At 50.8% G+C, this 26,682-nt stretch overlaps 1 protein-coding gene across 1 annotated transcript in view; it reads right to left on the reverse strand.

Moving 5' to 3' along the window:
* The window catches only part of LOC144772849 (galectin-1-like), a 45,427-nt gene extending 19,408 nt beyond the window's left edge, over positions 1–26,019 (reverse strand). The window contains exons 1-3 of the mRNA XM_078657482.1: positions 25,870–26,019; positions 14,967–15,046; positions 14,526–14,697 (exon numbers count right to left, since the gene is read on the reverse strand). Coding sequence (XP_078513608.1) covers positions 14,526–14,697; positions 14,967–15,046; positions 25,870–25,932 — 315 coding nt within the window. The 5' untranslated portion in view covers positions 25,933–26,019. The remainder of the gene's footprint in view (positions 1–14,525; positions 14,698–14,966; positions 15,047–25,869) is intronic.
* Positions 26,020–26,682: the final 663 nt, after the last annotated feature.

Genomic DNA, 26,682 nt, shown 5'->3' on the forward strand with positions numbered 1-26,682 from the left:
CCAGAGGGACTTCATATACTTGGATATGAAGTTGGTCCCCCTGTCTCTCACCACCTCTAGAGGGAATCCCACTCGTGAGAAAATTCCCATCAGTCCCCGTCCCACCACGGGGGCTGTCACTGTCCTCAGAGGGATGGCTTCAGAGTACCGGGTGGCATGGTCCACCAAGATCAGGATGAACCTGTTGCCCATGGCTGTCTTGGGGTCCAGAGGCCCAACAATGTCAATACCCACTCGCTGGAATGGCGTACCGACCACGGGGAAGGGTTGCAGAGGAGCCTTGTGCCTCCCTCCGCTCTTACCACTTGCCTGGCAAGTCTGACAGAATCTACAATGAGCATCTGAGCTCTTGTGCATTTGGGGCCAATAAAAGTGGGTGACAAGCCTGTCATAGGTCTTGTCCATCCCCAAATGTCCTGCTAACGGCACATCATGAGCCAGCCCCAGTAGGAAGGCTCTGAACTTATGGGGTACCACCAGCACACGGGCTGACCCAGGTTCAGCAGCCTTAGGCTCTGAATACAGGAGGTCATTCTCCCAGTACACATAATGTGTCTTGGCCTGAACACCATTGGCCTGTCCTGCAGCCTGCTGCCGCATACCCACGAGAGAAGGGCATTCTTTCTGCTCCCTGCAGAATTCCTCCCTGGAGGGGCCTCCTTCTTGCTGCCAATGGGTCAGCTCAGGCAGGTCCCCCAGTTCAGCAATCTGTTCCCCAGTAGGCTCCAGGGCATCCCCCTCAAGGTCTGCTTCCTCCTGCACCGTGGGAACCTCAGGGGCTGGTTTTCCGCGCCCCCTGCGCCTTCTCTCTAAGGCCGGTTCCTGGGTGTTGGACCTAGGGAACCCCAAGTCACATAAGGTAGCTTGGCACTAAGTGGGTAGGCCTAACTCAAGGTACATGTGTTAAGTTTGCATCAAACCCTTTAGTAACAAGACATCCACCACTCAAAAATAAGGACACTACACCAATTTAGGAAAATATGAGCTGTTTTATAAAAATATACTTTGCTCTTTCGTCTAGGATCAACCTTCAATTAATGCAGTGTAACACCATATGTCAAGCAAGGAAAGTATTACTCCTTCAACAGTTGCCCAATTATTACATTAATCAGTTTCCTTACATACGGCACATTATATTTATCTCCAAAGAGCAATGTTAGACTTCTCCAAACTTTACTGGACTTGACTTCTCTGAAGTGCTTATACTTTTTCCCTTTCTGCACCTTTAGCCACCAAGAAGGTACACAACCAGTGAGAGATGTCAGTGATACAAGAGATTTACATATGCACTAGCAACCTCTAAGAGGATCTTATAATTTTTCTTAGACAGTAGGTACTTTCAGCACTACTTCGACATTTGATCTAATCCCCAAATCCTGGTTCAGTGGCTGCTTTTCCTTGGACCTGTAATCAATGAGGTTTGCATCACCAAGCTACTCCCCACCTTCTAGGACACAGTAAAGGGGGAATAACGAACAGTGTATCTAGACTATTTTTACATGCACTAGTACTAATTTTTCCCTACACGGAAAGACCTTTTAAGAACCCCACTCCTCTGTCTCTCGAGGTGGTTAATCCCTAGGGGTTCAGTCTCCCCCTTTTCCCACACTCTCCTTACTGTACTGTGGAGACTGCACCGCCCACGTCTCCGAGTGTCTGGGTTGTCAGGCGGCTCTACAGAAGTCCCGGCCGGCAGCTGCTGAATCTGTTTCCTCCCGCCCAGCCAGCCACCTGATCTCAGTGCTGGCGCGGAGAGGACCGGGGAATGACTCTCCTTCAATCGGGAACTGCTGTGGGGTCCTCCGCTTTCGGCCACACGATTCCGGGGCTGGCGCTGACAAGGCTGATCAACACTGACGAGCGCCGCTTCCGCTTCTCTCCTCCGGCCGGCTCCGCCTCACAGAGCCAGACGGCTCAACTGGGCATGCGCGGAGGTGAAGTGTCTCCCCGCTGGAGCCCGCGCTCTTCTGCCGGCGCTTCCCCCTTTCACTCCGCCCACTCCGGAACCAACGGAGGCATCACCAGGGCCGCTCCACACAGTGAAACAATCCTCTCACTACGCCTCTCCTCTCACCTCAGGTCCGGCGGCCACACCTCCGAACCTGCGCTGTTCACCTCACGCTGGCTCGAGAGCAGACCAGTTCGTTTCCACACCTCTCTTGCTCCCTCAGCGACCGCTGCTCTCCTCAGCCAGCAATCTGCCACGGCAGGTAAGAGGTGGGATTCCGTGGGGTTATATCGCCAGGGGAAATCAAGGGCATCTACAAGCAGAATCCCTTAAGGAGCTAATCGACGGGGGGCCATAAAGAATCACCCTCAGTCTTAATCTTCTCTTCTTATTGGCAACGCTCTGCCAAGCCTTTCTAAAGATTTTCCAGCTAGGCAGAGGACTGCGCTCCGCAGCGCCGCAGTCCCCTTCACCCACTCACACCCCTTTCTTCAAGGCTAGGGGTTGGTCAGGCGCCCAGGGTCTCCAGTAATCCTACGCAGCGGGGACAGGTCAAGTAACCCAAGGGAGGAAGGGTGGTGGATCAATAAGGCAGCGTCCTTAGACTGGGAGGTCAACCCTTTGACTATCCTACCCCCACCTTCTGCTACAGCCTGTCCTCCAGCTGACTCTCTCTGGTAAGACAAAATGGCTGACCAGCATTCCGCCTTATATAGGCTGACCCTCAGAGGTCCGGAAGGGACCAGAAGGTTCTGGAATGCCCTACTCTACCCTATGGGACAGGTCCCAGGTATGTCAGTTATGACAGTTGGTAGCCACCATTTTGTGACTCCAAGGGAATTCCTGCCAGGGAAGGCCTCTAGGCCTGAGGTGAAAAACTATGAGGGCGAAAGAGCACCTATCCCCTAGACCCGTGGTACTCATAGTACGGCCCGCGGGCCAATTGCGGCCCGCCAGACCTTCCCTTGCGGCCCCCCAGACCTTCCCTTGCGGCCCCCATGGAAAACAACAGCAGTCAGGGTCAGGACTCAGCGCCATTACAGCTGTTGTAATTCCTCGGGCCGCATTTGCCGAGAAAGGGGTCAAAGGGGCATGCGCAGACAAGTAGTGTCTCGCATGCTCACCTGCGGCCCCCGCCCTCATCTGCCACTGGAGGTCATAGGCTTGGGTCACGGCAGGTGAGGATTCCAGAAGAAGGCACGCAAGTTGCTGCCTTTCTTTATCTGCCCTTTTTATTGCGAGTGATTTTGCATATTAAGGTAATGCAACAGTAGATGGCGCTGTTGTGACCAATTGTGAGTTAATCATCAGCTTAAATTTATTTTTCATTCGAGTTTGTTCTCCCGGAGTTAACAGGCAGGACTTTTAGTTGGCCAAGTGCTTCAAAGCAGGTGCTGAGACGGGTAGCTATGGGGGCTCCATTTTTGCCTTCAGGGTTGCAAAAAAATATATATTAAATTGGTAGCAGCACTACTGCTCAGAAAGCCTTTGTCAGTTCAAATCGACATGTTTTCTTTCATTTTTTCAGTCTCATCATTTCAGACCTGAACCATTTTCAATACTATATACAACAAAGTCATCGTTTTTGCTTATTTATCTTACGCAACTAAAAACCTCTTGGGTCTCCATTTTCACCCTTAAATAAATCTCAACTAAACAGCAGCTCAAAGCCTTTGATGTAATTCCAAATAGGCTCGTTTAAGTTCGTTCACAATTTTATCATTTCAGAACTGAAGCATTTTCAATGTTATATGTTGTTGCTTATTTATCTTATGCAACTAACTATCGGGGTCTCCATTTTCGCCATTTACAATGTTATATATTATATACAACAAAGCCATAGTTGTTGCCTATTTACCTTATGCAACTTACTATCGGGGTCTCCATTTGTGCCCTCCGGGTGAACAAAAAAAATCTCATCTCAGTAGCAGCATAATTGCTCAAAGATTTTGATGTAATTTCAAATAGACTGGTTTTACTTCTTTCACAGTCACATCTTTTCAGAACTGACACATTTTCAATATTATAATTCATATACAACAAAGCCATAGTTGTTGCTTATTTATCTCATGCAACTAAAAACTATTGGCAAAGCCAATAGTCCTAACTTGTTGCAGGTATTATGTTACTGGTTGTATCTCATATATCTGAATCCAATGACAAACAGCAACATACCAGTAGGGTGGCACACTATGATAAACAAAGATTTGTGTTTACATGTTTTTAAGTCAACCCCTTAATTTTAGCAGCCTTGGCCCTTTGAGAGAACCCCCAGGTTTTTCATCCCACTAAAAGCCCTGTAACCAGGCAATCCATGTCAGCTATGTGTATATATCACCGTAGTTCGATCTAAAAATCTATTTTTTGGTTCTGTTGCATGTCTGTTAATAGTAGAGAAATACTGCTATTTAAAGAGAGAGAGAGACTGACTGACTGACAGAGAGAGTCTGACTGAGAGGGAAAGACTGACAGAGGGAGAGACTGACTGAGGTAGAGACTGACTGAGGGAGTAAGACTGACTAACAGAGAGAGAGACTGAGAGAGAGAGAGACTGAGAGAGAGAGAGAGACTGACAGGGAGAGAGAGACTGACAGAGAAAGAGAGACTGACACAGAGAGAGAGACTGACACAGAGAGAGAGAGAGACTGACAGAGAGAGAGAGAGAGACTGACACAGAGAGAAAGAGAGACTGGCAGAGAGAGAGACTGACAGAGAGAGAGACTGACAGAGAGAGAGAGAGACTGACAGAGAGAGAGACTGACTGAGAGAGAGACTGACTGAGGGAGTAAGACTGACTAACGGAGAGAGAGACTGAGAGAGAGAGAGACTGAGAGAGAGAGAGACTGAGAGAGAGAGAGAGACTGACAGAGAGAGAGAGAGACTGACAGAGAAAGAGAGACTGACACAGAGAGAGAGACTGACACAGAGAGAGAGAGAGACTGACAGAGAGAGAGAGAGACTGACAGAGAGAGAGAGAGACTGGCAGAGAGAGAGACTGACAGAGAGAGAGAGACTGACAGAGAGAGAGACTGACAGAGAGAGAGACTGACTGACAGAGGGACTGAGTGACAGAGCGACTGCCTGACAGAGAGAGAGACTGACAGAGAGAGAGAGAGACTGACAGAGAGAGAGAGAGACTGACAGAGAGAGAGAGAGAGAGAGAGAGAGAGAGAGACTGACTGAGAGAGAGAGAGGCTGGCTGAGTGAGAGAGACACTGATAGAGAGAGAGAGACCCTGACAGAGAGAGAGACACTGACTGAGAGAGAGAGACTGATGGAATTGGGGTCAAAGTGTGTATGAAGCTATGCAATGCCTCTTTAGATTGCTATTGTCTGCTAATAAGAATATATTGTCAAAATGTGCTCTTTGTAGTTACATCTGCTTTTGAAATATAGCATTTTACTCTAGCTCCGTCCCCCACTGACCCTGACCCCGCCCCTACTGGTGCGGCCCTCGTCCATAAGCCACACTGTAATTTTGGCCCCCGACAGAAAGTTTGTGAGTACCCATGCCCTAGACCAACACCTTGAAAAATCTAGTGGACACAAAAATAAATAAAGGCATGAGGGGCAAAAAGGGGACAAAATAAATAATCAATTGGAGGGACTACGTAAAAGGTCAGACAGGTCTAACACTGGGCCTCTCCTTCAGGCCCCAGGATCTCTTGAGCACCCCTACTGGCTGCCATTGACCGGGTGGTCAAGCACGCCCAGTCAGGCAGACCCACCATCTTCAGGTTCAAGTTCAAGTTCAAGTTCAGAAATTTGTATAGCGCACTACTCACCGAGAGGGTCTCAAGGCGCTTGGGGGCGGGGGGTACCTTACTTATCGAATATCCAAGTTTTTAGTTGCTTTCTGAAGGAGAGGTGGTTCTGTACAAGGCGGAGGTGGGTGGGGAGAGAATTCCAGGTTTTGGCCGCTAAGTCGGAGAAGGATCTTCCCCCCATGGTGGATCTATGGATGCGCGGAATTGTGGCGAGGGCTTGATTGGACGATCGTAGTTGGCGGGTGGGGGTGTAGAAGGATAGGTGCGTGTTGAGGCATTCGGGTCCTAGGTCGTAGAGGGATTTGTGTGCGTGGGTGAGGAGACGGAACGTTATTCTCTTGTTGACGGGGAGCCAGTGGAGGTCTTTCAGGTGGCTGGAGATGTGAGCTTGACGGGGGATGTCCAGTATGAGTCTAGCTGAGGCGTTTTGGATGCGTTGGAGTTTTTTCTGTAATTTGGCTGTTGTTCCGGCGTAACGGGTGTTTCCGTAGTCCAGTCGGCTTGTGACCAGTGCATGGGTGACCGTCTTTCTTGTTTCGGTAGTGATCCAGCGGAAGATTTTTTTGAGCATGCGTAGGATGTTGAAGCATGAAGATGAGACGGCGTTGACTTGTCTGGTCATCGAGAGGGAGGAGTCCAGGATGAAGCCCAGGTTACGTGCGTGGTCTGTAGGTATGGGTGCGGTTCCCAGGGCTGGTGGCCACCATGAGTCGTCCCAGGCGGAGGGGGATGATCCTAAGATGAGGACTTCCGTTTTGTCCGAGTTCAGTTTCAAACGGCTGTTCTTCATCCACTCGGCTACTTCTTTCATTCCTTCGTGTAAGTTGGTTTTGGCGGTGTTTGGGTCTTTGGTGAGGGAGAGGATCAGCTGGGTGTCGTCTGCGTAGGAGATGATGTTGAGGTTGTGTTGGCATGCGATGGATGCGAGGGGACTCATGTATATGTTGAAGAGGGTGGGACTGAGTGATGATCCTTGTGGTACGCCGCAGATGACTTCGGTGGCCTCTGATCTAAAAGGGGGGAGGCGAACTCTCTGGGTTCTTCCGGTGAGGAACGAGATGATCCAGTCCAATGCTTTTCCTTGTATTCCGACGTTGCTGAGGCGTTGTATGAGGGTGCTATGACAGACTGTGTCGAAGGCTGCGGAGAGGTCAAGTAAGATGAGGGCAGCTGTTTCTCCGTTGTCCAGTAGAGTTTGAATGTCGTCTGTTGCTGCGATGAGGGCGGTCTCGGTGCTGTGTTTGGCTCGGAAGCCGGACTGTGAGGGATCGAGGGATTTGTTGGATTCGAGGAAGGCGGCGAGCTGACTGTTGACGGCTTTCTCAATAACTTTGGCAGGGAATGGGAGGAGCGATATGGGGCAGTAGTTCTTAAGTTCAGTGGGGTCTGCTGTAGGTTTCTTCAGAAGGGCGCTGAGTTCAGCGTGCTTCCAGCTTTCCGGGAAGGTGGCGGAGTTGAGGGAGCAGTTGATGATGTCTCGGAGATGGGGTGCGATGATGGAGTCTGCTTTGTTGAAAATGTGCTGGGGACATGGGTCGGTTGGCGATCCTGAGTGGATGGAGTTCATCAGGCGGATGGTGTCTTCAGTGGTGATTGGGTTCCAGGCGCAAAGGTTGTTAGAGGGGGGTTTTGGTTCGGAGGTGGGTGGAGTGGACTGGTCTCCGGACTGGTTTTCAAAGCTGTTATGTATGTCGGCGATTTTGTTGTAGAAGAAAGAGGCTAGGGAGTCGCAGAGGTCTTGGGAGGGAGTGATGTCGTTGGTGCCGGCGGTGGGGTTGGTAAATTCTTTGACGATATTGAATAGTTCCTTGCTGTTGTGGGCGTTTTTGTCAAGTTGATCCTTGAATGCTAATTTCTTGGTGGATCGGATCAGTTGGTGGTGTTTGCGGGTGGCGTTCTTGAAGGTGGTCAGGTTGTCAGTGGTTGGGTTTTTTCTCCAGGCTTTCTCGAGGGTGTGACATAACTTTTTGGATTTCTTAAGGTCATCGTTGAACCAGGGGGCTTTTTTGCTACCTTGCTTGATTTGATGGTTTTTCAAGGGTGCTAGTTCGTCGGCGCTGTGGGTGATCCATTGTGTGAGGTTGGTGGCTGCTTGGTTTGGGTCCGATGATTTGGCAGGAGGGTTTTGGTGAAGCGATGTGAAGAGCTGGTCGGTAGTAATTTTGTTCCAGTTTCTTCGGGGAATAGGTTGTGGGGGGTTGTGGGTCGTGGTCTTTTTTTAGTTGAAGTGAACGCAGCTGTGGTCCGTCCAGTGGAGAGCTGTGGTGTGATTGAAGCAGATGTGCTTGCTGGAGGTGAAGATTGGGTCGAGCGTGTGTCCGGCATAGTGGGTGGGGTTATTGACGAGTTGTTCGAGTCCGAGGTTGGCCAGGTTGTCCAGCAGGGTAGTGTTGTTGCAGTCGTTTTTCTTTTCCAGGTGGTAGTTGAGGTCTCCCAGTAAAATGTAGTCCTCGGAGGGGAGGGCGTGTGGGCTAATGAAGTCAGTGATGTCTTCGCTGAATTGTGTGCGGGGTCCTGGTGGTCTGTAGATGAGGGTGCCTCTGAGTGTGGTCTTGGGGTCGGTGTGGATCTGGAAGTGAAGGTGTTCGGCGGTAGAGAGGTAGTAGTCGGAACTGGTCGTGATGCGGATGGAGTTCTTATGGACGATGGCGATGCCTACTCCTGTTTGGTTGGTGCGGTCCTTTCGGATGATCTTGTAGCCGTCCGGGATGGCTATGGCGATGTCGGGTGCTGATGAGGCGTTCATCCAGGTTTCTGTAAGGAAGGCGACATCCGGCGATGTAGTGTCGAGTAGGTTCCAGAGTTCAATGGCGTGTCTGTGGATCGAGCAGGTTTTGAGCAGGATGCACTTTAGGTGGTTAGTGTCGGAGCTCTGATTGGAGTCTGTGGATTTGGTGTGGGTCCTGATGCAGTTGAATTTGCAGGAGTGGCAAGTGAAGGGTCCATGGGTGTGTCCTGGGGTGGCTTGGTAGCAGTTTGGTTGGCGGCCGGGGTTAAGGGCTGAGAGGGTTGCGGCGTCGTATGTTATGCGGGCGGAGTGGATTATGCGGGGACCAGGGTGTCTGGCGCTGGGCGCGGTCCAGGCGCAGACGGGCGTAGACGGGCTTACCTTTGGCGCACCTTCGGCGCGCATAGGGCGCGTCCGCTGCGCGTGAACGCTGCGCGCATATGCGTCTGTCAAATGTGGATAGTGGAGGGGGGCGGGGCGAGGGAGGAGCAGCTGGGAGGCGGGAGCGGGGTGAAGAGCCGGGCTGGGAAGGCACAACAACAAACAACAAAAAGGCAGCAAGCCAAAAGCCAAATAGGACGAGACTGGGACCCCAACAGTCGGTATTCACAATCAGGCACAAATAAATCAATCACCTAAAGGCAGCAATGCACAATCGAATACTAATTAATGCACAGCTCAGCAGGCAGTAAAGCGCTACGATACATGCACAAATAAGGCACGAATAAGGCACAAATAGTTACAATCGATACAGGCACAAATGAGGCACAAATAGTTACAGGGGTAGTGCGAGCAATGGGCAGCTGATTTTGAAGGCAAAGAGCAAATAGCAGTCTGGCAGTATAGCGCTACGATACCAGATTGTGAGCAGGGAGCAGGGAGCAGCGTGAGGAGCGACCGTTTCTGAGGAGCTCAGGACGGTCACAGCGTTTGCAATGGAGGGAAGAGCCTAACCTTTCTGTGGGAGGGAGGAGCAGCTGGGAGGCGGGAGCGGGGTGGAGAGCCGGGCTGGGAAGGCACAACAACAAACAACAAAATGGCAGCAAGTCAAAAGCCAAATAGGACGAGACTGGGACCCCAACAGTCGGTATTCAGGTGAGTCGTCTTCTCCACCTTTTCCCAAGGGGAGTCCTCCAAGTCATTCCCTAGCAAACAGTATACAGGCATGGTTTTCCTCACACAGACCTGCAGAGTACCAGAGACCCCCCCCCCCCCCCACTCGAAGGGAACTTGAGCCATCGGACACTGACTCTCTGAATTATCAGCATTGATAACCCTACAGTAGGCATGGTTTACAACCTGCTCTTGAGACACCAGGTGCTGCCTCACTGCAGTCACACTGGCTCCTGTATCTCTAAGAGCCTCAGCTTTCTTACCATTGATGGTCACCACCTGCCCATATTTTTTAGTGTTAGAGGGCAGGTAGTTTTCAGGGACCATCTCAATGTCGCCTAGCGAGACTAGGGTCATCTGGACAGGATCTCCACCCCCTTGGACCACTACTTCTTCTCCCAAGTTAACGCTAGTTACTTGCCGGGGTGGAGCACCAGTGGATGCTGGTTTACCAAACAGGCGACACTTGGGGTCACTGGCAATGTGCCCCGGGTCACCACATCTGAAACAATTGAAGGGCCCCTTTGGAACAGGCCTACCTGTCGGGGCCCCATTCTGTTTTGGGGGTGGGGGTGGCTGAGAACCTCGCTGCTGGTTCCCTTGGGGATTACTTTGGGGGCCTCGCTGGAACCCTCTTTGTTTACCCCTGTCCCCCCACTCTTCTGCTGGGGACCCTGCCCACCCTTGGCGGAGTCTCCCACTGGACCCTTGTGGACCCTGGTGCTGAGCCAGCGGTCCGCCTCCTCAGCAAGCTTCCTCGGGTTGGACAGCTTGCTATCAATCAGGTGCTGGCGTAGCTCAGGAAAACTGTGATCAGACAAGTGCTCCCATGCAATTAAATCAAAAAGCCCTTGAAAATCATTTACCTTACTACCCTTCACCCATCCATCCAGTGCTCTGCAAAATCCAGTCACATACTCCACATACGTATTCCCAGGACGCTTTACACTCTCCCTGAACTTCTGTCTGTACATTTCAGGGGTAAGCCCATACCTGGTCATTAAGGCCTCTTTCATGCGGGGGTAGGAACTCTGTTCTTCAAGGGGCAAATCTAGGAGGGTGTCCCGCCCTTCGCTAAGGAACCTTCCCCACAACCCCGCTCCCCAAACCTTGTCAGGGACCCGGTGGGAAGACATGGCTACTTCATAAGCCCTAAACCACTGTCCTATGTCATCCCCCCTAAAGAACTCCTTAACTACATCTTTGGGTATGTACACCCTGGACTCTACCTGCACCGGCGTTGTGCTGCCAACAGAAGGAGTTGTTCCCAAACCTCTCAGCTCCAACTCCTTCAATCTCAGGTCATGCTCCATTTGGCATTGCTGCGCCTCCATGACCAATCTTTGCTTGTCCATCTCCATTTGCCCAGCTAATATTGCCATCTCCATTGCATGTGCCCTGTCTGCTGCCCTGTCCGCCAGCTCCTCTGGTGACAGGCCTCTGCTGGGCTCCACAATGCCATCTGGTGGTATGATATCCAGCGCATTCTGTGGTTCTCTAGACTCTTTCCAGGCTCTCAGCGCCTTGATGTATTGGCCTTTCTTTTTGCACCCAGTGTGTGCAACTCTGAATTTTACACAGTAGCCTTTCAACTGCTCCACTGTGTAACCCTCCAGTCCTCTGTGTTCCCAATCCACATCTTCAATTCCAGAAATCACAGAGGGTGCTCTTCCAGCAGGGAGTGAGCCAGGCATGGCTTCAGCAATGGCAGATGTCTCAACAAAATGGAAATCTGTGGCTGCGCTATAGGTCTGCTCTCACTATGTGGTGATAAGTAATTCACTGTATGTCAACTACAAATGCAAATTCGCAAATCCTCACCGTTGCGTCCAATGTTAGAATTGGGGATCTCTGGTTGGCGCAAGTATGCACTTGTGACAAGCAGGGACCCTCTCCTCTAAGTCAGGGCGAAGGATTACCCCTTAGAATTACCCTTGCTCACCCTCTACATGCGTGGCGTGAGAAGCCACGGCTATTCTTCAGGCGTTATGGAGTTAAGCATTTGTAATAACACACACAGTAAAATGTACCAATCCCCCCACAAATGGACACCAGGCTGTGGATATATAAAAATACTGCTTCTTTATGTAAAAATATATATGTTCAGGCAAGACTTATCACAAGACCAATATAACGTTTTTTAGGTAAGCCACAAGATTGTAAATAGGCAAGTTCTCTTTGTTACAGTTCAAATGTTTCTTCTTCAGTTCAATTCACTTAAACAGTTCTCTCAGTTCCAGTTATGCAATAATTGGGGCCTCTTGCCCTGTTCCTGGAAGGTATGGCGCTCCCAAGCGCCTCTTTGGGCTTTGCAGCGCTCCTCTGTGCTCCACACGGAAGAAAACCCCGGGCCCTACCAATGCTTATGCATCTCGCGGTGCGCTTTGAATGGAGACCAGAGAGGGCCTCGAAAAACCCTGGGCCTTTTCCGGAGGTGGGGGCTGAGCTGCGGAGCAGCAAGCAGGCGATGAGAGGAGCCTGGAGGAGCCCCGGGCCTTTTCCAGAGGTGGGGGCTCCTGGCTGCAGTGAGGAACAGGGAGGGATGAGAGGAGCCTCTTGGGCCAAGGCACAGGGAAGGCTGAGGGGGAAATAAAACGTTGCGGGCCCCGAGACCGGTTGGAATTCCTTCCTTGGGGGGACGAGTTTGACTCGTCTCTGGCAGTGTCTCTGGGTCTTGTCTGAAGCAGGTGGGTGCACACAGGTGGGCGCGGCCCACGACCCTGGTACAGATGGTACTGGGGTCTCCCAACAGGGGGGCGGCACGGCCTGCAAACTCCTCGGGTCGGCGGGCGGGGACAGCAGGGCACGGTCCTTCGTGCTGGCTTCAGTCCTGGCTTAGGTCACCGGCCTGGAGGAAATTCTGGCGGGAGGGGCCAGAGCACTTCAGCGCGCTCCAGTGGCAGGCAGGGGCAGAGGAGCAGGCAGCCTGACCCGGGGGCAGAGAGCGACTCCAAGGAGCGAGGCTCTCATGGGTAAAGGGCAGGCGAGCTCCCGAGTGCCACAGCCCTAGGAGGGGCGATGAGGGGCGCAGTCTTACTCCGGCGGGAGGCACACACGGCTGGCAGATAGAAACGAGCAAAGACACAATGAACCCACTGGTCCTGGGGTTCAGTTCAGGGGGCAAGCTCAGTCACGCCCTTGGAGAAAGTTTCAAGCACAAGTCAGCAAAGTCTTTTAGAAAAGTCTTCTCCTCTCCTTTCTCAGCAAGGCAAGCAGCAGGCCAGTCCTTCCAGCGTCTTCTTCTCCTTCTAGTCGGGCAGAGGTTCATTGTGGGAAACAGGATTCTAATTTACAAGGAGCAGGGCTTCTACTTTTATACAGAGTTTTCTTTGTTCTCACAGGCCAGGGGGGCCTTTGCATACCTGCTTTCAGTCTCTGAGCACTTGTTGGGTGTACTTCTGCCTTCTGCTTTCAGTGTGAGGGCAGGCACATCAGACGCTCCACAGGGAGGTGGAGCCAGCATTGTGTGGACAGGGGCAGCCAGGAGTACCTTGATGACAGTGCTTCGCCCTTCCTGGGCCAGGTGCAGGCTGAGTCATCAGTCGCTCCCCAGGGGGGCGGAGCCAGCATTGTGGTGACAGAGCACAGCCGGATTAAGAGTCCAAGGGCACTCCTACCTCCCACTAAGGTGTAATCCTGGCATTCACCACCTGTCATCCCCCAGCCATGTCACTCACACATCCCAGACAGTCAGATACACATACTAGCAGAGGCGGGCTGAAATGGTTAGGCAAGCAAATGCTAACTTTCTAAAAGTAGCATTTGCAAACACAGGATATTAAAATAAACTTTACTAAAAGAAGTATTTTATTATTCTGAGTTCAGGCATACTAAACATGATTTTCTACCATGTTCCCTGAGTCTGCTGGGATTATAGTGTGTAATAATTCCAGCAGCTCATCTGGCCTAAGGGGAACAGGTAGCCTTACAATAGTGAAAAACGAATTTGGCAGTACTTCACTATTAGGACATGCCACACTCATCAGAGCATGTCCTACCTTACACTTACAATGCACCCTGCCCTTGGGCCTACCATAGGGGTGACTAATATGAAGTTAAGTGAAGGTTTAGGGGCTGGCAAGTGTGTGCACTTGCCCAGCCAGCATGACAGTACCAGACTACACGCAGGTTCTGCAGTGGCAGACCCTAGACACATTTTAAAAGGCTGCTTCTGTGGGTGGCGTAAGCAGCGCTGCAGGCCCACTAGCAGTATTGGTATTTACAAGCCCTGGCACTCCTGGTGCACTTTACTGGGGACTGACAGTAAATCCAATGAACCAATCATAGACATCAATCACATATACACTTTACAGTAGGGAGCACTTGCACTGCGGCACGGGTTGGCTGTGGCGCAGTGCCCTGAGCAGCGGACACCAGCAAAAACATCTGAGGCACATCAGCAAAAAGTGGAAGGGAAACTCACGCCAAGGTGCCAGGTCTAACAATTTATAATTCACTATTGATTGCAATTTCTACTTTTCTACTATGTGTCTGTGAAAATACCTCTGAATAGACCCTCTGCCATGCCATTATGGACCTGTGCATTAGTCATTGAAAACTTAAATGAAATTGTAAAAAACAAAACCTAAACATAACCTCTATCAAAGTTATTACAAACCAATTTATTTGGGCAAACAGATGTTAGTCCAAATTAATCACTAGGAACCAAAGTTTTAAAACTCTTAGCAAAACTCTCTACTATGGAAGCGGCATCTGAATGTTAGCAATTGAACTGCGAATGAAGAGAGTTAAGGGCAATCTTTAAATGCAGTACAACAAAAAGAAAAGAAAGATAAGTTAACGCATTCTATTAACACCATATAGTTAACTTGAATCACCTGCTGTGCGAGAGGGCTAAAATACACAGAAGGGCCTGTGTTTGGGAACATGCGGAATGCTGGGAGTCATGGTATATTTGGGAGTCTGGTTCGGTTTCTGGCCTCTGCCACAACCCTGCTGAATCACTTACCCCCATTTTCTGTCCAAGATGGAAGGGGAAGTCATAGTGGCGGATCTCTTCACCCCAGACACCGTGGTAGCGGGAGTTGAGGACAATGGTATTGATGTTGCCCCCAAAGTTGAAGCAAGCGTCGAATTGCAAAGCAAGGGAGTTGAGGTCCTGCCCTATGCTGATGTTAAAGCTAAAGGGGAAAAAATACTTTGCTTACGTTTTGTTTCGAAATTTCAAAGACTCTTTTACCCATGGTTCACACCTCCTGCTTCTAAATACCCCAGTTTTTCCCCACTGCCCCTTCCGATGCACCGAAATGCCTACATACATGCTCTCCGCCTCTAAGTGTCCTTTATGCTCCCTGCTTCCACCCCTTCCCACCAACAGGCGCAAGCCCTGCACCTTCAGTGCCTGCCCTCTGTAACGTGCTCCCGTCACCCCAGATGCCCCACCTCTTACCGGTCGGTCTTAGGATGTACAATGCCATCAATGATTAGAGTTGTGCCAGGCTTCAGACCAAGTGTGCTGGTCACCAGGGCCTACGAGAGAAGAGAAAACAAATTGAGTTATCGGAGGGGGGAGGGGTTGCTATATGGTTCTAACCCCCCTCTTTTACACAAGGGTCGGTGGATTGTGCAATGTGCTGCCCTAATTGACACCATATCAGTAGCTGAAAACAAAGGGCCTAATTACAACTTTAGTGGTCCTGTGGCAGCTTTGCCCCTGCATAGCACCGCCAAAGCTGTGCATGGTCTGATCCACCAGATTAGCAGTACAACTTGTGTCTGGTGGGCTTTTCTTTTGCTGTAGAACGCAAAAGAAGATTCAGAACTACATGGACTGTGAAGTCCATGCCGTGCTGGAACATGGGGTGCATACAAATAAAGGGGCACATGTTGTGCCCACCTGAATGCATTCTCATGGCAGCAGGGGCTTGGGTCCCTCTAGGGCCCCCTTTGTTTCCCCACCGCCAGCCTTTTTATGGAGGGCTCACCCCATGAAAAGTCTGATGGTGGGGAAACTCGAAATATGATTGGCAGACCAAAGCGGTCCCGCCTTACATATTAGATATCCCTGTTCCCTGCGCCACGGTCAGGGAACGGCGGTTCCCTGGCACAGCCGGCTCAGCGGTGAAAGGTCCAAAATGTCTGCCTTGGACAAACGCCACGGTGATTTTGGCGGTCAAAGACCGCCAGACTCGTTATCGGCCCCAGAGCTCCTATATGCTTCAAGTCATTCATTCGATACCATAATTGTCAACATTCTGCGACCAGGAAGAGGTAGGATTTTCCATATTTTAAACCCAAATTGCGGCATCACACCAAATTTATTTATTTATTTATTTTGAGAGTTTTATATAGCGCTACTGGACCCGAGGGTATCAGAGCGCTTTACAAGGTCAATATAAATACATTAACAAGTTCACAGTGAGTATTATTCATGAGAATTCCCCCCAAAAATTTACATTCAACATGGAAAGGAGGTAACTAAATAAGATGTCATAGCTGAGTGCAGATAATGGTGGAGGATACGAGAGGAGAGGAGAGGTAAGGAACGAGAGGAGGAAGGAGGGTAAAGAGAATAAGGGAAATAAGGGGTTATGGACAGGAGGAGAGGAGGTAAGAGAGGTGGGAAAAGGGGTGGGGTGAGGTGAAAGCAGAGGGGCAGGAGTCGGGCATCATTAGAGTCAGAGACCTTACGTACCCCAGTATTTGTCGAGAAGAAGTGATTTGAGCCTTTTTTTGAAGAGAGGGTAGGAGGGGTTGCAGCAGAGGTCTTTGGGGAGAGACTACCCCTGACTGTGTCACACACTGAAGTCTGGAGAGCACCGTCACTAGTGCAGCATATACCCCTGACTGTGTCAAACACTGAAGTCTGGAGAGCACCGTCACTAGTGCAGCATCTACCCCTGACTGTGTCACACACTGAAGTCTGAAGAGCAGCCTCACTAGTGCAGCATATACCCCTGACTGTGTCACACACTGAAGTCTGGAGAGCAGCCTCACTAGTGCAGCATATACCCCTGACTGTGTCACACACTGAAGTCTGAAGAGCAGCCTCACTAGTGCAGCATATAACTCTGACTGTGTCACACACTGAAGTCTGGAGAGCAGCCTCACTAGTGCAGCATCTACCCCTGACTGCGTCACACACTGAAGTCTGGAGAGCAGCCTCACTAGTGCAGCATCTACCTCTGACTGTGACACACACTGAAGTCTGGAGAGCAGCCTCACTAGTGCAGCATCTACCCCTGACTGTGTCACACACTGAAGCCTAGAGAGCAGCCTCACTAGTGCAGCATCTACCCCTGACTGTGTCACACACTGAAGTCTGGAGAGCAGCCTCACTAGTGCAGCATAGACCCCTGACTGTGTCACACACTGAAGTCTGGAGAGCAGCCTCACTAGTGCAGCATATACCCCTGACTGTGTCACACACTGAAGTCTGGAGAGCAGCCTCACTAGTGCAGCATATAACTCTGACTGTGTCACACACTGAAGTCTGGAGAGCAGCCTCACTAGTGCAGCATCTACCCCTGACTGCGTCACACACTGAAGTCTGGAGAGCAGCCTCACTAGTGCAGCATCTACCTCTGACTGTGACACACACTGAAGTCTGGAGAGCAGCCTCACTAGTGCAGCATCTACCCCTGACTGTGTCACACACTGAAGTCTGGAGAGCAGCCTCACTAGTGCAGCATAGACCCCTGACTGTGACACACACTGAAGTCTGGAGAGCAGCCTCACTAGTGCAGCATAGACCCCTGACTGTGTCACACACTGAAGTCTGGAGAGCAGCCTCATTAGTGCAGCATCTACCCCTGACTGTGTCACAGGCTGAAGTCTGGAGAGCAGCCTCACTAGTGCAGCATATACCCCTGACTGCGTCACACACTGAAGTCTGGAGAGCAGCCTCACTAGTGCAGCATCTACCCCTGACTGTGTCACATACTGAAGTCTGGAGAGCAGCCTCACTAGTGCAGCATCTACCCCTGACTGTGTCACACACTGATGTAGGAGAGCAGCCTCACTAGTGCAGCATCTACCCCTGACTGTGTCACACACTGAAGTCTGGAGAGCAGCCTCACTAGTGCAGCATATACCCCTGACTGCGTCACACACTGAAGTCTGGAGAGCAGCCTCACTAGTGCAGCATATACCCCTGACTGCGTCACACACTGAAGTCTGGAGAGCAGCCTCACTAGTGCAGCATAGACCCCTGACTGTGTCACCCACTGAAGTCTGGAGTGCAGCCTCACTAGAGCAGCATATACCCCTGACTGTGTCACACACTGAAGTCTGGAGAGCAGCCTCACTAGTGCAGCATATACCTCTAACTGTGTCACACACTGAAGTCTGGAGAGCAGCCTCACTAGTGCAGCATATACCCCTGACTGTGTCACACACTGAAGTCTGGAGAGCAGCCTCACTAGTGCAGCATATACCCCTGACTGCGTCACACACTGAAGTCTGGAGAGCAGCCTCACTAGTGCAGCATATACCCCTGACTGCGTCACACACTGAAGTCTGGAGAGCAGCCTCACTAGTGCAGCATAGACCCCTGACTGTGTCACACACTGGAGTCTTGAGAGCAGCCTCACTAGTACAGCATATACCCCTGACGGTGTCACACACTGAAGTCTGGAGAGCAGCCTCACTAGTGCAGCATATACCCCTGACTGTGTCACACACTGAAGTCTGGAGAGCAGCCTCATTAGTGCAGCATCTACCCCTGACTGTGTCACACACTGAAGTCTGGAGAGCACCGTCACTAGTGCAGCATATAGCCCTGACTGTGTCACACACTGAAGTCTGGAGAGCAGCCTCACTAGTGCAGCATCTACCCCTGACTGTGTCACACACTGAAGTCTGGAGAGAACCCTCACTAGTGCAGCATATACCCCTGACTGTGTCACACACTGAAGTCTGGAGAGCAGCCTCACTAGTGCAGCATCTACCCCTGACTGCGTCACACACTGAAGTCTGGAGAGCAGCCTCACTAGTGCAGCATCTACCCCTGACTGCGTCACACACTGAAGTCTGGAGAGCAGCCTCACTAGTGCAGCATCTACCCCTGATTGTGTCACACACTGAAGTCTGGAGAGCAGCCTCACTAGTGCAGCATATACCCCTGACTGCGTCACACACTGAAGTCTGGATAGCAGCCTCACTAGTGCAGCATAGACCCCTGACTGTGTCACACACTGGAGTCTTGAGAGCAGCCTCACTAGTACAGCATATAACCCTGACTGTGTCACACACTGGAGTCTGGAGAGCACCGTCACTAGTGCAGCAAATACCCCTGACTGTGTCACACACTGATGTCTGGAGCGCAGCCTCACTAGTACAGCATATACCCCTGACTGTGTCACACACTGAAGTCTGGAGAGCACCGTCACTAGTGCAGCAAATACCCCTGACTGTGTCACACACTGAAGTCTGGAGAGCAGCCTCACTAGTGCAGCATCTACCCCTGACTGCGTCACACACTGAAGTCTGGAGAGCAGCCTCACTAGTGCAGCATATACCCCTGACTGTGTCATAAACTGAAGTCTGGAGAGCACCGCCACTAGTGCAGCATATACCCCTGACTGTGTCACACACTGATGTAGGAGAGCAGCCTCACTAGTGCCGCATCTACCCCTGACTGTGTCACACACTGAAGTCTGGAGAGCAGCCTCACTAGTGCAGCATCTACCCCTGACTGTGTCACACACTGAAGCCTGGAGAGCACCGTTCACTAGTGCAGCATATACCCCTGACTGTGTCACACACTGAAGTCTGGAGAGCACCGTCACTAGTGCAGCATCTACCCCTGACTGCGTCACACACTGAAGTCTGGAGAGCAGCCTCACTAGTGCAGCAAATACCCCTGACTGTGTCACACACTGAAGTCTGGAGAGCAGCCTCACTAGTGCAGCGTATACCCCTGACTGTGTCACACACTGAAGTCTGGAGAGCAGCCTCACTAGTGCAGCATAGACCCCTGACTGTGTCACACACTGAAGTCTGGAGAGAAGCCTCACTAGTGCAGCATAGACCCCTGACTGTGTCACACACTGAAGTCTTGAGAGCAGCCTCCCTAGTGCAGCATCTACCCCTGACTGTGTCACACACTGAAGTCTGGAGAGCAGCCTCACTAGTGCAGCAAATACCCCTGACTGCGTCACACACTGAAGTCTGGAGAGCAGCCTCACTAGTGCAGCATCTACCCCTGACTGTGTCACACACTGAAGTCTGGAGGGATCCTCACTAGTGCAGCATATACCCCTGACTGTGTCACACACTGAAGTCTGGAGAGCAGCCTCACTAGTGCAGCATCTACCCCTGACTGCGTCACACACTGAAGTCTGGAGAGCAGCCTCACTAGTGCAGCATCTACCCCTGACTGCGTCACACACTGAAGTCTGGAGAGCAGCCTCACTAGTGCAGCATCTACCCCTGATTGTGTCACACACTGAAGTCTGGAGAGCAGCCTCACTAGTGCAGCATATACCCCTGACTGTGTCACACACTGAAGTCTGGAGAGCACCGTCACTAGTGCAGCATATACCTCTAACTGTGTCACACACTGAAGTCTGGAGAGCAGCCTCACTAGTGCAGCATATACCCCTGACTGTGTCACACACTGAAGTCTGGAGAGCAGCCTCACTAGTGCAGCATAGACCCCTGACTGTGTCACACTCTGAAGTCTGGAGAGCAGCCTCACTAGTGCAGCATCTACCCCTGACTGTGTCACACACTGAAGTCTGGAGAGAACCCTCACTAGTGCAGCATATACCCCTGACTGTGTCATAAACTGAAGTCTGGAGAGCAGCCTCACTAGTGCAGCATCTACCCCTGACTGTGTCACACACTGAAGTCTGGAGAGCAGCCTCACTAGTGCAGCATAGACCCCTGACTGTGTCACACACAAGTCTGGAGAGCAGCCTCACTAGTGCAGCATAGACCCCTGACTGTGCCACCCACTGAGAACTGAAGAGTACCCTCGCGGGTGGAGCATATTCTATGCACCTTTTCACACCTCTGGACTCACACTGAATATTATAGACTATTGCAGCACTTTCTCTGATCCCCTGTGCACTCTCCGCCATACCCTGTGGCATGAAGAGCACCCTAACCAGTGCATCATAGTCTTTATACCACTGAACACCTGTGTCACCAACGGAGGCGCACCCCACTAGTGCTGGACATTGTCTGCACGCCTAAGATCTACCTGGACCACGTTCTGGAACACCCTCACTAGTGCTGTACATTGTCTGCATGCCTAAGATCTACCTGGACCATGTTCTGGAACACCCTCACTAGTGCTGTACATTGCCTGCACGACTAAGATCTACGTGGACCACAATGTGGAACAGCCTCATTAGGATATCAAATTCCCTGCACTCTTGGACATACTTTGCCTTACACTGCATTTTATAGAGCAACCTCAGTAGTGCAACAAATTCCTGAATCCCTCAGCACTCTTCATGCACTGAAGATTGAAGACCTACCTTATTAATACAGCCCTTGGGCACCCTCTGCCAACACTGAGGACTGAAGATCACCCTCTGGAGTGCAGGGCATGCCCAGAAGCCCCTAGCACCTCCTGCCCTTTACTAGCGTTCGCAGAGCACTGTCAATAGACTAGCAAATTCTGTGCACCCCTCCAGATCGCTGTACTGCGACTGGAAGAGCACTATCCTTAGCGCATCCTCAGAACTCTCTGGTATACCCTCTTCTTGGTGCATCCTCAGAACTCCCTGGTATAGCCTCTCCTTAATGCATCCTCAGAACTCCCTGGTAAAGCCTCTCCTTAATGCATCCTCAGAACTCCATGGTACACCCTCTTTAATGCATCCTCAGGAAACTCCCTGGTACACCCTCTCCTAAATGTATCATCAGGAAACTCACTGGTACACCCTCTCCTTAGTGCTTTCTCAGTACTCCATCATACCTCCTTGATGCATCCTCAGAACTCCGTTGTACACCCTATCCTTAATGCATCCCCAGGAAACTCCCTGCTACACGAGGGGACTGAGTCGTGCCTATGACATGCTCAGGCCCCTTGGCACATACTAAGGTTTGAAGAGCAACCTCACTAGTATAAGTATAGCATATGCACTGCAGCTCTCAGTATCCGTGTCACACGTATGGAATGCCTGCTCACACTAGTGCAGCCAGTGCTTAATTTGAGCAGGTACTTTCTGGTGCTCAGTACTGGCACCTATTCCTCAGCACCGGTGCTTATAGCACCAGTTAAAGACACACGCATTAGGAAGGCACTTCATTTTCCACAGAATCAGAGGATGTTGACCCACGCCAAGCCTCGAACCCGGTTCCCCAGGTGTGAAATCGGCAGCTCTAGTCATTAGGCCACACCCTCTCCAGAATAAATAGGGCCGGGGTTCTAGTTAAGAGGCAGTTTGCACCAGCACATTTCTCCTTTTAGCGCTGCCTCCTGAGGAGAGCCCCGGCACTTTTTATTTTACAAATTAACCACTGAGTGCAGCAAATGTTCACCCCAGATCCACTGGTGTAACACAAACTGATGAGTGGGGGCCCCCTCAAGGGTTGGAGCCCCTTAAAGGGTTGGGGTCCCCACTTGCTCCGCGGGGGCTGCAGGGGCCGGCGTTAAGCCCATGCCCAGATCACCCAATCATTCATCGGGAATCGCCTCAATAGAGAGGCAAATTCTCTACAGCACTGAGCACCACATGGCACGAAGTTCTCTCACTAGTGCTGCACATTCTCTGCACTCCTGAGACCCCGGGGACCCAAAGACGACTGAAGAACCCCCTCACTGATGCGACACATATTCTGTACCCCAGTAAACTCGTCAAACAATCAGAACTAAAGAGCACATGCTGCACTTCTGCAACCCACTCTTTGCAACCCTGAGCACCGCCTGTCACATGCAGAGGATAGTGAAGCACCCTCACTAATGCAAGGCATTACTGAGTGTCGCTGTCCCACAGTGGGAACTGAGATACTCGTGCCTCTCACCGTGAGAATCTGGGGAGAATAACACTGTCTCTCTCTCGAGCAGCTGTGCCTGCACTCTCACCTATAAACAACCCCTCTCTAGATAACTAGTCACAGACTGAGGCCACACCAGGGCAGACATCACCTGGCACATGCTGAATACCGAAGACACTTATTAGTGCAGCACACGCACTGCAACGTCAAGCAGCACCTGTCACACACCGAGGAGGCATATGATCTGCACCTCTGAGGAACGCCACCACACACACAACATGGAGGAGTCCCTCACTGAGGTTGGATCTAGAATGTTTGTTCATTACCTGGGCTTAGGAGGATTCAGGACCCGACCTGGTGTCAGCTGTCCCCTCAGGCTTTATGATGGTTAGGCTTGACTGGCCCCTTCGTAGAGGGGCGTGTGTGGCTATTATAGTAAAATAAAGTCTATTAAGGCATCTTAGAGTCAATTAGCGTGGACTTTGAAGGGATATGTGAGGTGGCAGAGTTTAAACTTAAAGTGATCAAGAATATCTTACTCTCCGGGTCACTGGTATATAGCCCCCTGGCTCTTGGACTCAGATTATCGAGGCCTGGGGTCGAATTTTTTAACCTTGCTCACTACATTGGGTGATTTTATCTTCCATTTGGAAGATAAGGGGCGCAATGACTCCATCAAACTGCTGGGATGTATGTAAAGCTTTGGATTCATCCAACTGGTCAAATCCCCGACCCATACACTAGGACATAAATGGGAATGGATTTTTACCAACCATGAAGCATTGCCGGTGGGAGATACTCTTCCTCTAAGCTGGGTGGATCACTCAGGGGTGACTTTTGAAATCTTAACGTAGAAGAAAGTAGGACAGGCACAGGATAAACCTATACTCTCTAGGAATTGGAATACAATCTCTGCAGAAGATATGGAATCTGCGCTTAGAGAGGCTTTTGAAAATAATAATTATGCCCATAAACCTAGCGCAGATAACTTTAAAAAATGGATTAATCACACACTGAAGACTAAAGAACACCCTCACTTTGGCAGCACATGATCTACACCCGCAATGAGGACTGAACTGCCTCATGATCACTCCTGCCACCCTGACGCACACACAGGATAGGATCAGGACACCATCACATGTGGAAGACATGCTTTGCAGCGGTGAGAACAACACATAAGAAAGTACACAGTCTGGGGCAGATTTACAAGCCCCTTGCGCCACTTTTGCGTCACTGTCAACTTGGGAAAAGTGACGCAAGGGGTTTCACAAGTGCGCACGACGCACGCGCTGCGTGCCTACGTCACACGCTCAGGTGACGCTCGTTCTCCCTGCTGCTGCACGTCATCGAGACCTCAGACACACTTCACTCGATGAGGACTTGGAAGAAGGCAGGGCAAGTGCTGTTATTAATAGTGAAGCATCGTCGAATGCACTTCACGTGTGTACACATTTTTCTCGGCCAACTAATCTCCACCCTGGTTTGCCCTCTCCGCGGCTTCACACAGATACAGCCTTCACGAAAACTGTCCTTCCGTCATACCCTCAGAGTCCACCCTTCCACTGCCCCTCTCTCACCTTCACAATCATTTTTCCAAGTGTCACTCATTTGCCTCCACGTCACCCTATATTCTCTCTTTATCTATTCTCCTCCTTTGCACTATATTCACACCGGCCTTCCTCACTCCCTATCACACTTGGCTTCATCACTATCCAATTGCTCTTTAACAATTCATCTTCCATTGTCTCCACCTTTTTTCATGTCTCGCTCCTCAGCCCTCTCTTCCACTGTCCCTCACCCCGGTACATTCAGCCTTCCCGCCTCCCTTGTATCACTTCTATTACAGTCATCTCTTCCATCATTGTCCCTGTGCATACTTCTTTCACAGTTTTCCCACCAAAGCCACTCCAGAACCCCTTACGCTCACCTCTCCTCTGGAATTGTCCGTCCTCTAACCCCTAGCACTCACCTTTTCCTTTGTCCTTTCTCTCATCCAAAGGGAGTACACACTTTCAACTATGTCCCTAATCACAGAGTAAACAGGGAGGAGAGAAACCCCAGCAGACATTCGGTTTATTCCCCTGGGTGATTCACAAACAGTGGTGTCAAATGGTGTCTCTTACACCCAAAACCGTTCCTCCTTCATGCACTCTCTTAAATATTTACATAACAAACTGGCCAGACTCATCAGAGTATGGGCACCATTTTAACAGCTATGCCAACAAAACACAACCTATTAGGCAACCCGGTCAACAGACTAACTCTTGTTACACACACCGACAAGACTGAAGTGATTGTTTTTGGCAACAACGGCCCAGTCTGGTCAGTCCAATTGTGTCCTGCCTCCAGGGGTCTCCCCCATCTCTAGATGATCAAACCCAGAACGATGGTGTCATATTTGACCACATTTCCTTTAATCCTCAAATTGCCATGCTGAAGTCTACCTATTTCTGGAACCTTTAAAACTCAGAGAAAAGCCTAAATCTTGCGGTGCCAACCGTGCCACTCCCATCTTCCACTGCCCTACTCTCCCTCATTTCTTTCATAGACCCACTCCCACTCACCTCTTTCATTTTCCCACGCACCTCTTCCATGTCTCACCCCCACTCAACACTTCCTTTGTTCAATTCACACTTATTCCATTGTCTCACTCACACACACCTCTCCCATTGTCCCACTCAGCTTTTATTGTGTCACTCACACCCAGTTCTTCCATTGTCCCACTCACATTTTCTATTGGGTCACTCCCACTCACCTCTTCCATTGTCCCACTCACCTTTTCTATTGTGTCACTCTCACTCACCTCTTCCATTGTCCCACTTACCTATTCTATTGTGACACTCCCACTCACCTCTTCCATTGCCCCACTCACCTTTTCTATTGTGCCACTCCCACTCACCTCTTCCATTGCCCCACTCAACTCTTCTATTGTGTCACTCACACCCACCTCTTCCATTGCCCCACTCACCTTTTCTATTGTGTCACTCCCACTCACCTCTTCCATTGTCCCACTCACCTTTTCTATTGTGCCACTCCCACTCACCTCTTCCATTGCCCGACTCACCTTTTCTATTGTGTCACTCCCACTCACCTCTTCCATTGTCCCACTCACCTTTTCTATTGTGCCACTCCCACTCACCTCTTCCATTGCCCCACTCACCTTTTCTATTGTGTCACTCCCACTCACCTCTTCCATTGTCCCACTCACCTTTTCTATTGTGCCACTCCCACTCACCTCTTCCATTGTCCGACTCACCTTTTCTATTGTGCCACTCCCACTCACCTCTTCTATTGTCCCACTCACCTATTCTATTGTGCCACTCCCACTCACCTCTTCCATTGTCCAACCACCTCCTTTATCGCGTCACTCACACTGACCTCCTCAATTGCTTCACACTCACCGGGGTCCCTTGCTTCTCGTTGCTCTGCTGCTCAGGCTGGATCTTCGTTTTTTGATCTTCCATCTCTGCTGCTCAGGCTGGATCTACTGCCTCTGCTGCTCAGGATGGATCTACTGCCTCTGCTGCTCAGGATGGATCTTCGATCTCTGCTGCTCAGGCTGGATCTACTGCCTCTGCTGCTCAGGCTGGATCTACTGCCTCTGCTGCTCAGGATGGATCTTCGATCTCTGCTGCTCAGGCTGGATCTACTGCCTCTGCTGCTCAGGATGGATCTTCGATCTCCGCTGCTCAGGCTGGTGTTGCTCAGGAGGGTTCAGCCTTATATAGCTGGTAAGGGACTCATATAGGTTACGTGACCTCAGATTCTGAGGACTATTGCAAAATTATTATTGGCAGAGAAACCATTTTGTAGGCGGGGAGGTGGAACAGCAAGGATCAAGGTTTCTTCCGAAGAAGCTTATCAACATAAAGGCATCTATGAAGAGAATGAAGTGGAAAGTAAATACTTCAGAGAGGCAGTGTGGGTTTGAAGGGGGAACTTGCAGAGTCACGTAGGGTTGACTAACAGCATTACCTCCTCGTCCTGGTCTCCCCGTCCCATTCCTGATACGTGAGCAGCTAGTCTGCTCTACAGAACCCCTACCTAGCTGAGCTGTTGGCACTTCCCCCTAGGATGACGTCACCATCACGTGACTACTAAAGGGGGAAGTGCCGGATGAATCATCCTGTTTTCTTTTTTCTGCAGTCTACGACCGCGTTCCTGGCTGGGCTGTTTCCTGGAGGCTTCCTTTTTCTGACAGAAGGAAAACGGGT

The sequence above is a fragment of the Lissotriton helveticus genome, chromosome 1_1, assembly GCF_964261635.1.
Source record: "Lissotriton helveticus chromosome 1_1, aLisHel1.1, whole genome shotgun sequence".
NCBI classification, from domain to species: Eukaryota; Metazoa; Chordata; class Amphibia; order Caudata; family Salamandridae; genus Lissotriton; species Lissotriton helveticus.